At 40.7% G+C, this 18335-nt stretch overlaps 1 protein-coding gene across 4 annotated transcripts in view; it reads left to right on the top strand.

Annotated features, from left to right (window-relative positions):
• The window catches only part of ppm1ba (protein phosphatase, Mg2+/Mn2+ dependent, 1Ba), a 148986-nt gene that overhangs the window by 64657 nt on the left and 65994 nt on the right, over nt 1–18335 (top strand). Inside the window, exons 1-3 of one of the 4 annotated variants that reach the window (XM_048600855.1) lie at nt 2956–3105; nt 8184–9040; nt 18049–18141. In XM_048600855.1, coding sequence (XP_048456812.1) covers nt 8195–9040; nt 18049–18126 — 924 coding nt within the window. In that variant the 5' untranslated portion in view covers nt 2956–3105; nt 8184–8194 and the 3' untranslated portion in view covers nt 18127–18141. Of the gene's footprint in view, nt 1–2955; nt 3106–8183; nt 9041–9406; nt 9458–17518; nt 17530–18048; nt 18142–18335 lie in introns of those variants that run through there. The other 3 variants (XM_048600858.1, XM_048600856.1, XM_048600857.1) reach the window with 3 other exon arrangements.

Below are 18335 nucleotides of genomic sequence, written 5' to 3'. Positions count from 1 at the left end.
AGTAGAAATAAATGGGTCATTCTTGCACTGGCAGACTGTGGCCAGCACGGCTGTGATCAGTACTTGGGGCCCTAGCTGTTCAAAATATAACTCAGTGGTTTTGAGGTGGGGACCAAATTAAATACTTCCAAATTTACTGATGGTACAAAGGTTAGTTGGAATGTGTGTTTTGAAGATGATGTAAAATGGCTTCAGGAGGATTTGGACAGAATTAGTGAATGGGCTAGAACATGACAGATGGAATAGCATGTGGCAAAATATGACATATCAATTTTGGTAGCAGAAGTAGTTATGTAGAATGTTACTTAAATGGTAAGAGGTTCGAAAGTACAGATGCACACAGGGACCTAGGTGCCCATGTTGACAAATTGCAGAAGTCTAATATGCAGATGCAGCAAGGTGTTAGGAAGGCTTATGGAATGTTAGCCTTATTGCGAGAGGTTTTGAGTACAGGAGTACTCGAGTCTTGCTTCCGTTGTATATGATCTTGGAAGACAGCACCTTGAGGACTGTATACAGTTTTGGTCTGCTTATCTAGGGGAAAGAAGTAATTGCTGTCGAGTCAGTGCAACAGAAGTTCACCAAGTTTTTTCCTGGGATGGTGGGACTGTCCTACTAGGAGAGACTGAGCAAATTGGGTTTGTGTTCTCTTGAGTTTCAAAGAAGGAAAGATGATCTTATCAAAACCTACAAATTACTTAAAGGGATAGACAGGAAAGCTGCAGGTAAAATGTTTCCTGTGCTTGTTAAGTCTAGAATTTTAATTTTAAGGGGCATGCTGCTTAATTCCAGCTTAAGAAATTATTTTATTTGAAAGGGTTTTGAACTATTGGAATTCTCTACTACAGAGGTGGGTTTTTTAGTTTAAGGTAGAGATTGCGGGATTTCTGATTACCATACAGGGTTATGGATACAGGTAGGGTAAAAAATGTTGTTTGATCACCCCTGATCATATGGAATTGCAGGGAATGCTCCACAGGTTGAATGGTGATTGCCATAACGTTATTTTTGAATAGTTAGGGTTAGTTCCTTTGTTCCTTCAACCAACTTTGCAGAGTTCAATATCTGTCGATGTTATCCTGCCTTTTGTCTTCAGTTTTAATTACTGTATTCAGTTTCCCTATTTAGTTTGCTGGTGCTCTTTAAATTTCTATTTTGTAAATTACTATGCCTTTATTTTTTCATTTACCTGTTAAAATAAAGCTGATGAACATTTATAGAACTTAGTTAAGACGATGAACCTGTATTTCGTATCTAATTTGTAATCCAGTATTACAGCTGTAAACGTATTGGATTATTGGAAATCTAAGATGGAGAGGCAAGTACATCTGTATTGCAATTAGTAATAATGGGAAATACTTATCTGGTATTTTTTGAAGTGGGTATAACTTCTGACGTTCAGTTCTTTTTTAAAAATATGGTGTATGTATGCAGTGTTTGCTTCTTTGAGGTTAAGAGAAATGAAGTATTAGAATTGAGAATTAGATTTTATTGTCACTTGTCTTCAAGTACAGAATATGAATATAGTGAAAAGTGTACAGAGTGTCTCCATTTCCGTCATAATCTTAGGTACAAAGGTACTTCAGCATAAAATTTTAGGTACAAAGTTAAATATTGCAGTCCTTCTTAGTACAAAAATAAAGAAATTAAGTTAAAAGTTCAGCAGTCTTTGCTAAGTACTTAGCCATGCTGGACTTGCACTTCCTATGAGGGCTCAATCTCCTTCAGTTTGGCCTGCTCTCTGTGAAGACTTTTGACTGCCTGCACTTGCTGCCGCCACAGATACCAGGCAACCTCTCTCAATGCTGCGTTGAGCTCACTCATCCGTCGTTGGGCTCAATCTCCAGTGTCGAAGTTCTGTAGCAGGCCTCAGCCATTACCATGCTCCAGACCTGATGAAGCTGCAATGCCATTGCTGCCACTGCCTCCACAACTGAGGTTTCTTTGGAAGGTAAGAAAGTAGGGAAAAACAAACTTAAAAAAAGAGGAAAACGAGTAAAGAAAAGGGAAAAGAGAAAAAAGTGGACAGTGTGGATGAGCCTATTGTGCTGCCACCATCTTTGGCATGAAATGGACAAAAAAATTGAAACTTTTGTGAAATGTTTTGTAATTTAGGAAGCAAATCACTTGGATAAAACACACTCAATTCATGTATTTGAAACAGTTGGTTTGTCGTAAAAACATGTACCTAAGACGTTTTCGAGCATAGTTTGCTGAGTTACATGCATCTTGTATTTCTATTTCAAGAAAATGTACACAACTTCAAATTATAACGTATGCTCTGCAAGCTTCGCCAAAAAATTGAAATCTGACTTGAGAGTACAAAAAGAAGAGAGACTTCGAAAATCTTAGTGCACATTTGATGTGGCAGTGATGCTGCACAGTTTAGTACTGCACGTTTTTTGCTTTTAAGATGGCATTGACGCGGATGACCAACGTACATAAACTCATTTTGCTGTTCTGATGAATGGTTCTTTTAGTTGGGCTTTTGCTGCAATCGGCTCATTAGTGAACATTATGTTACATGATACACGGTATAAAGAAGAAAGGCAAATTAGGTATTCTACGAAGTGGAATTCGGGAGATTGCCAGTGAGAATATCGTGCTCGAGATTTTACGGTTGATAGTCTCAGAAGCGTCTTCCCCGTTCATGGAAGTAGCTTGCACGACATTTTGGTGTTTAGTGACATTTCCTTTTGAATTGAACTGTATTATATACTTGGGGCGTGATTTTTTTTATCCCAAAGCCCCCGACGGAGGTCAGATGTGCTCTTGACTTGCAGTGGGGAACAGGACGGTTAGGGATGGAAAGGGCGAGGGCATGTCTTAAACTAGTTGAGGATACTTAGTTCATATCTTATGACAGTGTAACTGACTTATATTGCAACTTCTTGTGAAGTCGCATTTTGAAAAAAAGTGTTCGACTTTGTTACTTGTCGGGCGCTAGGACCGCGGTGAAATGGCAGCGACCGAGCGGGAAATGACGACCTAGGCCCTGCTTAAAGCCTGGGCCTTTCCTGCGCCTTAACCAGTCGTTAAGGGTCGAGCGCGTTACTTCAACCCTGAAGAAACAGTGGACGAGTGTCTCGCCGATTTTTTTACGCGGTTCGTTTGCACTGTGTTGTCTTATTTGTTTTTGTTAATCTTGGGACGTTGAACCCAAATCGTGTTAGGAGCCAGAATTATACATTGAAAAAATCTCGAAATAGGTGGTTAGTTCGTGTTTAGTGGGGAGTGGTAAGAAAAGAGATCAAATATGAAATAAATGTCAAAAATATGAATCTGGGAGCAACCAAAGGAAGTAGGGGTGAGATGGCAGGCTAGATGAGAAATTAGACCGATGAAGAAAATATAATCATGGGGTCGGGGTTGGTGTTGATGAAAGTAAAGTACTTCATTTGTTTTATTTTCAGTTTCAAATAAGCAGGTTGTTAGCTTGTTTATGTCAGAATAAATCCAAGCAAACAGTAGTGCCCTCGCTAGTTACTTACAGTGCCCTAATAATTCGCAAGAGAGAGTTCTGAAAGTAGTAAGTTAGCTGAACAAATAGTGGATACTGATGGTAGTTGCATCAAGCAGATTGTTTTCATTTGCAGTTTTTAAATTAGTTCTCATTATTTCAATTTAAATGGATTAGAAAATTGTGTTTGTAAACCAATAGTATAGAGTTGCTTAGCTGATAAAATTTAATCAGAATGAAAGCATTGTATAAATCATGAATTTTCAAGTTGGGGCTGTCCACAAAATTGGGACTTGCAGTAGAACATGAGAATATGTGAATTAGGTGCAAGAGTAGGCCATTTGGCTCCTCACAATGACTGATATGATTACTCAATATTTCCATCTAACCATAACCTTTCATGCCTTTACTTATCAAGTATCAATCTATTGCTGCAAAAGTATGGATTTGAAAGGATACCACTGAATTGAAGTAACGTTATGTATGTAGATGTAATGGTTGGGTGGAAATTCAATGCATTGTTCTTCACTTCTGTGTTCTCAGTGAAAGCATCATCAAGCAGTCACTGCATCTTTAATTAATCTTTGGTACGAGTAGTCAACTTGTTTTGCCCCTGTTGATTCTTCAGATGTTTTGCTGATTTGCTGCAGTTCATCAATGATTTGCTGTTCCTCTTGTGGTTGGAAGAAGGAACTGTTGGATAAAGTACTTGAAGTTCTACATCCGTGCGATGCCCCGAAGTCTTTTAGAGCCTTTGTACCACTTTTGAAATTGTTTTGTACATCGTAAATTCCTCAGCAGCATGCAAAATAAATACCTAGTCGGTTTTTTTGTTTGAGGTGTTAATTGTCTGGAATATGTCTCACAAGGAAAACTTCCTAAACGTTGTGTTGTGGAAAAGTACCCTGGGAATTTTTTATCTTCACTTGAACACGCAGATGGATCTTTGATTTAACATCGGAGTCAGTCTTGTTAGTGCTGCATTGTATTATCAGGCTAAACTACTTGAAGTTCTCAAGTGAGGCATGAGAAGGAAGGGAAGAGGTATATCTTTACAAGTTAAATTTGCCAGTATAAATAATTCTTGAAAATACTTCAAATTTATTAATGTTTGGGGCTGGATCATAGTTTTAGAAATGGTAGAAATAGCTTAGCAGCTGGCAGTACAGTGCTGAATTATGGATGGCAAAGGACAATTCAGAGCATACTGCAAGGTTATGTTGTCAGAGGTGCTTTTATAGATGTGCCTGACTGCTGTTTCAGTAGGTGAAGGATGGAGCTGGAAATTTCCTGAAAGATAGGTACGAGAATTCAGTTGCTTAGACTATGCTAATTTTAAGTGAAGTGGTTATAACCATTCTGTCAAAACACTCACATCAGTCGTATGTAGTTTTTAAAAAATTTCTAAACTGTACTAATGTTTGAGAAAGGGCGATTAAGAACTGAGGCCTTCACTAAGTAGCTATAATTTTTTTTCTTCTAAATTAGTCAGTCTCTATTTTACAAAACATAAAAAGCAAAATGACTAAGCTGAGGAGCTCAACTTCAGCTTCATCAGAGTCTTGCAAACTATTTGAATATGAAGCTATTTGAGATGCTACTTTGTGCGGTTTAATTCTGATGTAACAATGGTTCACATTATATCTGCATTAGCAAAGGAAATAAAATGAGTTGTCCGTTACTAATTCAGATTGTTAGATTTGATGACAAATCATCATTTGTGCATAGTTTGGGAGTTATAGGCTAGGTAAGCAATTATTGCATAATTGCCTATGAAGTTAGTGATCTGCTGTAGTTGTGGTGTAGATATACTCTGTGCTATTGGAAGGGAGTTCTCGGAATTTGACACGGTGACAACATATGGTGATTTAATTCGAAGTCAGGGTGGTGTGTGGCTTGAAGGGAACTTGCACATTGTGGTGTCCTATGTATCTACTTCTCTTCTTCCAGATGGTACAGTGGTAGATTACAGGCCTGGAATGTACTTTGGTGAGTTACTGCAGCATATCTTGTACTTGGTACATAATGCTGTCACTGTACACTGGTGGAGGGAGTGAACATAGAAGGTGGTGGTTGAGGTGCTGCTCAAGTGGTTGCTTTCTCCTAGGTGGTGGCAAGCTTTGAATGTTGTTGCAGCTGCACCTGTCTGGGCAAGTTCTGCCATTTTAGCCAAGGGACTAGCTTTGGGAAGTCAGGTGAGTTACTTGCTGCAGAGTCCTCAGCCTCTGTCCTGCTCTAGTAACCACAGTATTTGTCTGATCCATTTCAATTTCTGTCACAGGTAAACTCCTGGCTGTTGTTAGTGGGAGATTACGCAATTGAAATGCCGCTGAATGTTAAGGGGAAGAGGGTTGCATTCTCTCTTGTTGGCAGTGGCTGTTAACTGGCACTTGTGTCACTTGTCACTTACAAACCTAGGCTTGAAAGTTGTCCACGCCATGCTACTTTTGGGCATGGATTGCTTCAGTATCTGAGCAGCTGCAAACGATGCTGAACATTGTGCGATCATCAGTAGGTATCCCCATGCTTGGCACAACAGTTATGAGAAGGTTGTTGATGAAGCCGTTGAAGATGATTTTGACAAGGACAGTACCCTGAAGAGCACTTGCAGAGGGGTCTGGAACTGAGATGATCTCCAACAACAGCGACCATTTTCTTTGTACTAGGTTTGAATCCAACAAGTGGCATGTTTACCCCCGGTTCTCATTGACTGCAATTTTGCTAGGGCTCCTTGATGCCATGGTGTACTAATCATGTCTTGATGTCAAGGGCAGTCACGTTCATCTCACCGCTGGAGTTCAGTACTTCTGTCCATGTTTGTACCAAGGCTGTCATGACCTAAGAGCCAAGTTGCCTCGGAACCCAAACTGAGCATCATGTGTGGATTTTGTGGATTAGTTAGAGGCAGTGCTGCTTGATACCGGTGTTGAAGATCTGTTCTGTCATTTGGATCATGAATATACTGATAGGATGGTTATAGGCTGGTTGGTTTTGTCCTGGTTTTGTAGTCAGGATGTAAACTGGGAAACTGTCCACATTGTCGGGCCAGTGCTAGTGTTATCACTGTACTGTAACAGTCTGGCTCCAGCATCGCTTGTTCTGAGCACGGTTCTTCAGTATATTGCTGGAATGTTGTCAGATCCTTTTGCCTTTGTAGTATCAAGTGTCTTCAACTGTTCCTTGATACCTTGTGGAGTGAATCAAATTGACTTGAGATATGCATTTGTGTTAGTGAGGACCTTAGGAGGAGGCCACATATATAATGGATTTGCTCCTTCCACAATGAGTGTGCACAGGGGTCATATCAATTTATCAATCCATGTTTTAGATTTTACAAAATTACTAATGTTAGTCAAATTTTGAATCAGTTTCTAGCACTTGAGAGCTGACATTTTCAGATATTAACATTACAACTTACATGTTGTCCTATTGAATCACAATGGTTTTGTCATTCACAATTAGTTTAGATCAGTTGTCTTCCTTACTAGGTATCATGTTATACTACTGATGTAGAAATGCAGTATATCTGGCAGCGTCAGTGGAGAGAAACAGAGTTAACATTTCGAGTCCTGTGACCCCTTTCTACGGACACTGCCAGACCTGAGTTTCTCCAGCAATTTCTGTTATTGTTTGTTTCAGATCTCCAGCATCCACAGTACTTTATTTTACACTACTTAGGTAGATGTTTACAAAGAATTAGAGATATAGTTATGGATCTCAAGTTTATTCCTGTAAGTCTTCTAGTATAGTATTGAATTCAGAGGAAGTTCTACACTAATAATTTGAAGTTTGTGTGGCAATTTGTCTGACCGTATGGCAATATGCTCCATTTTATAAGACAGAAGAAAAGTGGAACTTTAAACGTGTGGACATGATAAATCACATCACAGAGGAACGTTATTTATTGTAGTTCTGATTAGAATACTGTTATTGGCCTCATAGCAGGAACTGGCTATGTAGAGTTAAGACATTTGAACTCATTCAATGAAATGAAGCCAATCACTTAACATTTCATCAATTTAAGATTCAAATATGTTAATACAATGACTGAGCGACTTGGGCTTTTCAGGCAGTTACATCAAAATATTTAACTTGTTTTTCACCGTGATCCAGAATCAGGTAAAAACATTTTCAAGAATTCTAAAGGAAATGCTCTTTAAAAGATCGTTGCTCTGTATGTGCAAAAATAATTATTACATATTGTTAGCTTCCCTGCCAACTATGCGGTCAAGATTTACACAAGCCTCAGAAATATTAAATTCGCAAGCAATGCTGATTTTTTTTTTTTCTCACTCTCTCAAAATTGAGTCCTTGTTGGTTTATTCCAGTTTGTTATTCATGTGTTTGAGATTCTGTGATCTTATAAATGTTCACTTTTTGCCATGGAAATTTATTTGAAAACTTGTGAGCGTAGCAATTACTTCGTAACTTATTCTATAGTGACTTCAAATTTACAAATGGATTTCTGCTTCATCGTAAGGAGAAGTTTGGAAATTGGGAAATTGCATTCGATTGTGTTTTACGTGGAAACATTTTCAGTTGCTTTTTTATTATTATACCAGAAAACAAATATTAGCATATGCTTACACAGGCAATGAAGTCAGGTTAAATACAAATCTTTTTACCTTTGGTCCTATGCTGTATTTTCCCAATTGAAGCATTTTGTTCATGATTTTTATGTTCCAAATAACTCGTTATTTGTGTGTCTCTTGTTTTCTTTCAGGAAAGTGCAAAATGGGTGCATTTTTGGATAAACCAAAAACAGAGAAACATAATGCACATGGTGCAGGGAATGACTTGCGTTATGGCCTTAGCAGCATGCAGGGTTGGAGAGTGGAGATGGAAGATGCTCACACAGCCATTGTTGGCATTCCTCAAGGTTTGGACACATGGTCCTTCTTCGCAGTATATGATGGTCATGCAGGCTCTCGTGTGGCAAACTACTGCTCAAAGCACTTACTTGAACATATAACAAGTAATGAAGACTTCAGAGGCACAAATGTGTCTGGGTACCCCATTGAACCTACCATAGAACATGTCAAGAGTGGTATCAGAACTGGATTTTTGAAAATTGATGAGTACATGCGTAATTTTTCAGAGCTGAGAAATGGCATGGACAGGAGTGGGTCGACAGCTGTAGCAGTCCTGATCTCCCCAGAGCACACATACTTTATCAACTGTGGCGATTCAAGAGCTGTTCTGTACAGAAACGCACAACTTTGCTTTTCAACACAGGATCATAAGCCTTGCAACCCAAGGGAGAAAGAGCGGATCCAGAATGCAGGGGGCAGTGTAATGATACAGCGAGTTAATGGGTCACTAGCTGTGTCACGAGCACTAGGGGACTATGATTACAAGTGTGTCGATGGGAAGGGGCCAACAGAGCAGCTGGTATCTCCAGAGCCTGAAGTATATGAGATTCTTAGAGCAGAAGAAGATGAGTTTATTATACTGGCATGTGATGGCATTTGGGATGTGATGTCCAATGAGGAGCTCTGTGAGTTCGCTAGATCTAGACTAGAGATAACGGATGACCTTGAGAAAGTCTGCAACTGGGTGGTGGACACCTGCTTACACAAGGTAGTTAATATACTGTATTTTGTTATGAATTGTTTTGAATTAACCATCTTGCGTTTTGATGTGATATGGATTGAATTACTGATGTCCACTGTTGAAAGAAAATGGGGTTCCACATTTAACTGCTATAATGTGCATGGTGTTGTTGCTCAGTATTTCTGATTCAAAGCCAAGTAAATTCAATATTTTGTGATTAACCCCATATGTTCTTTCACTGATAACTCTCTTGGTTTTGTTACTAATTCGTACCTGTATGCAATATGTATCAGGCTTTTTAATCAATGCAGAACACCATAAGGTAATTCGAAACTGGGTTTACTGATGTAACGTATTGATAGAATTTTTTAAAATTTTTGGCCTAATTTACAGGTTAAAAGTTAAAGGCTGTCTGTTTCTCCAAAGTGTTAAGCAAAACTGAAGGTTGGTTAAATCTGCTACATTTATGATTTTTAAACCTGTTTAAGTTATCTCTTGTCTAGGATACCGAACAGTAAGCTAACATACTAATATTGAATATATTTTATTTTATAAATAAAATCATAAATTGCTGGAAAAACTCAGGTCAGGCAGCATCTGTGGAGAAAAAAACAGAGTTAATGTTTTGACTCCAGTGACCTTTCTTCAGAACAGAAGGGTCAGTTATTTTGAAGGTGGGGAACTCCTCCCACTTCCTGCGGACGAAAGGGGTGGCCATGGGTACCCGCATGGGCCCAAGCTATGCCTGCCCCTTTGTAGGATATGTGGAACAGTCCCTCTTCAGCAGCTACACTGGCACCATCTCCCACTTCATCTCCCACTTCATCTCCCACTTCATCTCCCACTTCTTCCTGCGTTACATTGACTGTATCAGCGCTGCCTCGTGCTTCCACGAAGAGCTCGAACAGTTCATCCATTTTACTAACACCTTCTACCCCAACCTTTAGTTTACGTGGACCATCTCTGATACCTCTCTCTCCTTCCTGGACCCCTCTGTCACTTTCCAGGTGATTACCAGAGGAGATACTGATATCTATTTCAAGCCCACCGATTCCCACAGCTACCTAGAATACACCTCCTCTCATCCATCTTCCTGCAAGAATGCTATCCCCATTCCCAATTCCTTTGCCTCCGCCGCATCTGCTCCCAAGGTCAAGCGTTTCACTCCCGGACATCCCAGATGTCCTCGTTTTTCAAGGACCTCAATTTCCCCTCCACAGCGGTCGAAAACGCCCTCGACTGCATCTCTTGCGTTTCCCGCACCTCACCCCTCAAGCTCCCTCCCCGCAATAACAACAAAGACAGAATTCCCCTTGTCCTCACGTATCACTCCATCAACCTTGGATTCAATGCATCACTCTCCGCCACTTCCGCCACCTGCAATCTGACCCCATTACCAAGGATATATTTCCCTCCCCACCCATATCGGCCTTCCGGAGGGACCGCTCTCCCTGCGACTCCCTCATCTGCTCCACACACCCTACTAGCCCCACCATCCCTGGCATTTCTCCCTGCAACCGCAGGAGGTGCTACACCTGCCCCTACCCCTCCCCCGAGCCCTCCATCCCAGGCGCCAAGAAAACCTTCCACATTAAACAGATGTTCACCTGCACATCCGCTAATGTGGTATATTGTATCCGCTGTTCCCGATGTGGCTTCCTCTACATAAAGGAAACCAAGTGGAGGCTCGGAGACCGCTTTGTGGAGCACCTACGCTTGGTTCGTGACAAACGACAACACCTCCCAGTCACAAACTACTTCACCTCCCCCTCCCACTCCCTGGACGACATGTCCATCCTGGGCTTCCTCCAGTGCCACAACGATGGTACCCGAAGGCTGGAGGAACAGCACCCCATATTCTGCCTGTAAACCCTGCAGCCCAATGGTCTCAATATGGACTTTACAAGCTTCAAAATCTCCCAACCCTCGACCTCATCCCAAGACCAGCCCCTCTCATCCCCGCCTCCTTGACCTGTCGTCTTTTCTCCCACCTATCTGCTCCTCCCACCTCACTGACCAACCCCCATCCCAACTCCCCAGCTAGACGCACCTGTATGGGGTTCGTCCCCGCCTCCTTTACCTGTCCGTCTTCTCTCCACCTATCTGCTCCTCTATCCACCTTCTATCATCACCACCCCATCTCTCTATTTCAGAGCCCCCTTCCCCTCCCTTATTTCTGAAGAAGGGTCCAGACCTGAAACAACAGCTTTCCTGCTCCTCTGATGCTGCCTGGCCTGCTGTGTTCATCCAGCTCCACACCATGTTATCTCAGACTCCAGCATCGGCAGTTCTTACTATCTCTCAGTTATTTTGAAATTGTTTTCCATGATTCTAGACTTCTCAACCTGGGGAACAGCATATCTGTATCTACCCTGTATAGCCGTTAATGTATTTTATAAGATTGTGGGATCACATCTTGTTCTTTGAAACTCAAGAGAATTCTAACCCAATTTCTCCAATCCATCATCATGTCAGTCTTGCCATGTTGGCATTACATTGCCTCAATGGCAATAATATGGGCCCCAACTTGTGTGTGATTGAACTCCCAGACTGATCTTTAGTCTGCTGTGTTAGTTAATCTCAATTGGACAAAAATTTCAGTAAAATCGTACAGAAGTAGAAAGAAAATCAGCCAGGACACTTGTTTTTAATAGTTATTCATTGACTACTTCTGAAAAATGTAGATGAAAACAGCATCATGATTGTTGTGACACCCCATACCATGGAATAATTAGCAGCCTTTCAAAGTTTTGTATCTCCCCTGACACATTATCTATTAGGTATTGTAATAAACATTTAGGAATTGATCATTGTGCAAGTCAATATCTTCAAATAAGAAAGGAATAATTGAGGGACACTGTCAAATACCCTTTGAAGATCTTGAGATTAGAAAATGCAGAACCATAATTCTGTTACAAAACGTTGGGCTCAAAAGCAAAGGGCCCTGAGCACATCCAAATGACATTTCCTTAATGCTTTGTTCAAATGAGATTTTTAAGACTATTGCACTGTGTTGTAAAATCTGTCAAATGCAAAAGGTGATATTTTCATAAAGTTAGACCTCTTAGCTTATCTTGTTTATAAAGTTTGTCAGCAGTCACTTCAAGTAGTAAAACTGAAGCCCAATCATTTCAGGTATTTTATATATCACAACAGATTGAGGTCTGTACCTTAGTGTTGTTGCTCATTCTAGATCCTGGGTTTAATCTATGGTAGACTGTCTCCATTGTTGCAATAGTGATAATACATGTAAGCATAGTTTCAGGTCACTTACAATTAGCCATGAATCCACAATGCATAATTGTCTAATTGAGTCAAATTAGAAAGTTTGCTCAGAAGTAAGATGGCTAATGTGAGAAATGAAATACTACAGTCTGGTGCATTAAATGATCTTTTTTGGTGGGTTGTGAATATTGAAACAAATTTTGGTTTTGATTTCTTTGTGCTCTGTACCTATGATTTACAGTCGGTTGATTATATATTTTCGAGTGTGTTCACTGTTGTAGTGTACAAAACGTGGCAGTCAACTTGCAGCAAGCACCCATATATGTGATAATGACCACATAATCAGTTGTAATGTTGATTTGAGGGATAACTGTTAAATAGGATATCTAGAGGAGGAGTGCACACTTGATTTACTGTCTAAACAGTGTCTCTTTAGATTTTTGCGCTCAAATCCCAAAGAGGGTCTTTAATCCACAAGCTCACGTTGAGTGTGCTACCAATTGAGTATGTTGCAAGTTGCACCCCGTTGACACCTATCCATTGCTGTACCTAGTTTGGCATTGTTCAAGATTGAGGTAAAAATGGAGAAATGTTTCATAAATCACCATTCACCTTAAGCGCAGAATTTCACTTCAATTTTTTTGCATTGTTTTGGTGCCAAACTCAGATGTTTGACTATGTTGAGATTATTGCTGCATCCGAGTGATAATCCATTTTGAACTGGAAAAAATGTGTAGGTACAACAAAATTAAAACATCTTAAAGTCCAACTGTGGTGTTGTACTAAACCTACACGGATTCAACAAAAATCATAATTTTATGATCTTAACATTAAAAGTGGGGACAAAAGCCACAAACTAAGTAAAATCTTGAACTTGCTGGGTGCTTTTGAGTTCTGTCTTACCTGAAAAATTGCCATTTCTTTCACAGAGGAAATCAAAGAAACAGAAATGATCTCACTTTTTCTCTTGATCACAATGCTAAAGACCAAAGTTGGCTGAAATTATAATTCATTGAAAACTGGAACTTTGTTTACTGAGATTGCATTTGCATGCCATAATGCAGGAAACTACTTCTGAAATCTTTCCCATAACACCAAGTGAATTTAGTCAGTTTTAGTTAGTAAGTAATAGCTTCAATTTTTATGCTGTTTTGATTTAGCGTGAACTTGATTGATTGATTGAAAGAAGACATTGCAGAAAACCTGAACAATGAGAATTGCAACCCAAATAACAGTTAGTCCACTCAACTATTGTGGCTAGTACTCGTATTCAAACATCCGGAATAGAAAAGCTGTGTTTATTTGATACCCAATGAGCTGCATGAATAAGTGTGCTACTGCTCAAGGCATTGGTAGTTACACTATCAATGTAACTGAGAGAATCATACAGTTATACAGCTTGGAAACAGGCCCTTTGGACCAACTCATTCCATTTCGACCAGTTTTCCTAAACTGAATTAGTCTTATTTGCCTGTGTTTGGCCCATATCCCTCTAAACTTTTTCTATGCATGTACCTATCCAGATGCCTTCTTAAATGTTGAAATTGTACCAATGTCCACCACTTCCTCTGGTAGCTCATTCCATACATGCACCACCCTTTGCGTGGAAAAAGTTGCCCCTTGGGTCCCTTTCCCCTCTCACCTGAAACCTTTGCCCTCTAATTTTGGACTCCCTTACCCTGGGAAAAAGACCTTGGCTATTCACCCTATCCATGTCCCTCATGATTTTATAAACCTCTATAAGGTCACCCCTCAGTCTCTGACGGTGAATTCTCTCTTGAAGATGGTGATTTGCCTGGATCTTACTTGGCATCAGTGTTACTTGCTAATTATCAGCCCAAGCCAAATAGCCCCAGCCTATTCACCCTCTCCCTATAGTTCAAATTCTTCAACCCTGGCAACGTCATTCTAAGTCTTTTCTGCACTGTTTCAAGTTGAACAACATTATTCCTATAGGAGGGAGACCAGAATTGAACGCAGCATTCCAAAAGTGGCCTAACCAGTGTCCTGTACAACAGCAACACGACATCCCGAATGCTATAGTTAATGGACTGACCAATATAGGCAAAGTATACCAAATGCCTTTTTCGCTACCCTGTCTACCTGTGACTCCACCTTCAAGGAACTACGAATGTGCACCCCAAGGTTTCTTGCTTAGCAACACTCCCCAGGACCTTAGTATTAAATGTATAAGTGCTGCCCTGATTTGCCTTACCAAAATGCAACGCCTCATATTATCTAAATTCACCACCATCTGCTACTCCTCCACCCATCTAACTAGGGTCCCATTGTACCCTGAAATAACGTGCTTCACTGTCTACTGCAGTGCCAATTTTGGCGTTGTCTACAAACTTACCAACCATGCTTCCTATATTCCCCTCCAATTCATTTATGTAAATGACAAAAAGCAGCAGACCCAGCACCGATCATTCTGGCACACTGCGGATCACAGGCCTCCAGTCTGAGAAGCAACCCTCTACCATCGCCCTCTGTCTCCTACCTTTGAGCTAATTTTTTATCCAAATGGCTAGCTGTCCCTGGATACCATGTGATCTAACCTTGCTAGCCAGTTTACCAAAGTCTTTGAAAATTCTCATCAACTGCGTTTTCGTCTCTTTCCAAAAGATAAAGAACATCACAATAAGATGGAGAAAAATTAAATAATGTCAGTAGAGAAAGAGTTTCTACAAATGTCCCACCCATGATGGTAGGGAAGCCCAGTACATTGGTGCACAAGAAAAGGCAGGAACGTTTGGATTAATCTTCAGCCAATCGGTTTGGGTGAGGGGTGGGGGCAGGGGCGGGGGCGGGGCGGGGGGAGGTGCGGTGTGGTATTGGTGGTTTAATGCAGCACTGAGGATGGTGATTATGATTGTCGGAGGTCAGTCATCTCAGCCACAAGATATCATTGTAAGCGTTCCTCAGAGTAGTATCCCAAGCCGGCTGTCTTCAGCTGCGTCATCAATTGTCTTCCTCTATCAGATGTGGGAATGTTCACTGATTAATTCATGAAGTTCCATTTGTGACTCCTCTGATATGAAGCAGTCCATGTCCAAATGCAGCAAGAGCTGGACAGCAGTTTGGTTTGGACTGATAATTAGCAAGTAACACTGGATGCCAAATAAGATCCAGGCAAATCACAATCTTCGAGAGAATTCAGTTATTGTCCTTAATGTTCAATGGCATTGAATTGTTACTATTAACGTTCTGGGGGGATTACCATTGACCAAGAGCTGAAATACACCTGCCACATAAGCAACAAGAACAGTTCAGAGGCTAGGAATTCTGCGATGTGTAAGTCACCCCCTGACTCCTGAGTCTGTTCACCGTTTACAAGGCAAAGTCAATAATATGATGGAATGCTTTCCATTGACTGAAGTTTGACTTTATCCAATGCACAGCAACCTACTTTGTTGACACCCCACCTAGCAACAGTCACATTTTTCACTGACACACCATTGGCTGCAGTGTATATCATGTATGTGATGCAGTGCAGCAATGCACAAGTCTCCTTTGACAGCATCTTCCAAACTTGTGATCTCCACCACGGAGGTCCACATCAGAAGATAACCTGTTGGTTTCCTTGCAAGGCAGACACGACCCTAATTGCTATTCCTTCGTCACCACTGAGTCAAAATTGTGGAACGTTGCTCCTTAACTGCTTTGTGAATATATCTACACCACAAGGACTACAGTTTTAAAAGGCAGGTCATCATTACCCTCTTACAGGCAAATAGAGACAGTCAGATGCTGGCTGAGCCAGTGGCACCCACACCCCGTGAATGAGTTGGGAAAAAAAATTCAGGAATTATACCAAGAAATGCTATTCTTTTTTGCTGTATCACACAAAAATGTACTGATCTGATGTACTTTTGCATCCATTTTTTGTGTGTCTCTGTATTTCTCTGATTAGAGGAGGGATACTTGTGCAGTGGCTTATGGGCGTTCTTGTGTGATCAAGTATAAGTGTATTCATTACGGTGATTAACAGAGACCTGGCTTAAGGAAGATGAAGACTGTGTACTAAATATTTGTGCACAGCGTGTTCTGAAAAAATAGAGCAGGAAGGAAAGGAGGAAGGCTGGCTGTATTGGTTAAGGAGAGAATTGCAGTATTGAAGAAAGGATTTAGAAGAATAAATCTACAGGGAAATTGCAAAGAGATGCCAACATTATAGACTGTTTGTAATGGGAGACTTCAATTTCCCAAAACCTAGACTGGGAAACTTGTAGTGTAGGGGACAGTGAGGTTCAAGTGTTCTGTATTGGCATGCAGAAGACCTTCCCACAGTGGGATGCATCCACTTCAACAAGAAAGAATGCACTGTTGGATGTGGTTCTCGGAAATGAGACAGGCCAAGTGGATCCAGTGTCATTAGGGGGAGCATTTAGGATACACTGATCGTTGTACCATAAGATCCGGGATGATGATGGAGAATTAACATGCAGCAATCCAAAGTGAGAAAAATTAATTGGCGGAATTATAAGAAAAGACTGGCAGTCAACATAAAGGGCTGTTCTAATGTCTGCTACAGGCGTATAAATAGTAGAAGAGTGGCTAAAGGAAGATTAGGTCTGATTAGGGACTAAATAGGAGATTCACACTGGGAAGCAGGACGCATGGCTGAGGTGTTAAATGAATACTTTGCATCTGTTTTTGCCAAAGAGGGAGATGCTAGCCAGTCCATAATGACTGAGGAGGAAACTCTGTCACGAGAAGGAATCAAAATTGCTAAGAAATGTTGGATAAAAACAATACCAGATAATTCTGGAGAAACTCAGGTCTGGCAGCACCTATGGAGAGAAAACAGCTAATCTGTCAACTCCAGTGATCCTCCTTGAGAACGATTCTGGAAGACCTGCTGAGTTTCTCCCAGCAATTTCAAATTTTTGCTTCAACATCTGCAGCTCTTTGTTTTATTTAAGTGTTGGATAGACCTTTGGTACTTAAAATTGACCAGGACCGGATGAGATGTGTCTGAAGATTTTGAAAGAAATGAAAGTGGAAACTTTTGATGTATTATTGTCACACGTGTCTCGGTACTGTGAAAAGTTCTGTTTCGCGTGCAGTACATGCAGATCATACCATTCAAAGCACATAAAAAAACAAAGTGAAGAATAGAATGTTGTGGCTGCAGAAAGGTGTGCAGAGAGTGAGATCAAAGTTAAATTTAAAATTTGAGAGGTCCATTGAGAAGTTTAATAACAGCAGGGAAGAAGCTGTTTTTGAATCTATTCATATGTGTATACAAACTTCTTTATCTTCGGCTCAATGGAAGAGGGTGGAAGAGAGTATTGTCTAGATGGGAAGGGTCTTTGATTATGTTGGTTTCTTTCCCGAGGCACGGGAAGTATAGATGGCGTCGATAGATGGATGGCTGATTTGCGTGATGGACTGAGCTGTGTTCACGACTCTCTGTAGTTTCTTTGGGTCTTGGGAAGAACAGTTGCAAAACCACGCTGTGATGCATCCAGGTAGAATGCTTTCTAGATTTCTTTTTAGATTTTCGATTTTATTGTCACATGTACTCAAGTACAGGAGTTCAGGGAACAGTATGTAATGTTGGCCAGGTACCTATGTACAAAAAGAATTAAGTTCATGGTAATAAGAGAAACTAAGAGTTAAAAAGTTAAGCGTTACTTGATAGAATAGTAGAAAAATAAAGAAATAGATACTAATTTACACTAAAATCTTATGTAGTTTAAACTAGGAAAATAAAGGAATAAGTTAAAAGTTCAGCAGTCTTTGAGTCCTCTGCTTATCTTGCTCTCTGGGGAGACCTCAGCTATCTGTTCTCCCCACTGCTGCAGATACCGTTGCTGCTGCTGAAACTGCCACCTCTCGGATCTCCCCTTACCGAGCCAAGAGACCAGGCCAGGACCCACTGAGAGACCAGGCCAGGACAACCTCAAAAAGTGGGGGAGAAAAGGGGATAAAATAAGGAAACGAGAAAAAGCAGAAGGAGCGGAGGAGCTCCGGTTGGAGCATCCTACTCCGCCGCCACCTTGGATGACTTCTAGGGTGTATCTATAAAAATTGGTAAGACTCTGTATGGGCATGCTGAATTTCCTTAGCCTCCTGAGGAAGTAAAGACATT

Source organism: Rhincodon typus, chromosome 9 (genome assembly GCF_021869965.1).
Source record: "Rhincodon typus isolate 14 chromosome 9, sRhiTyp1.1, whole genome shotgun sequence".
NCBI lineage: Eukaryota > Metazoa > Chordata > Chondrichthyes > Orectolobiformes > Rhincodontidae > Rhincodon > Rhincodon typus.
The sequence above is the reverse complement of the archived record's forward strand: the minus strand, read 5'-3'. Positions and strand labels throughout refer to the sequence as shown.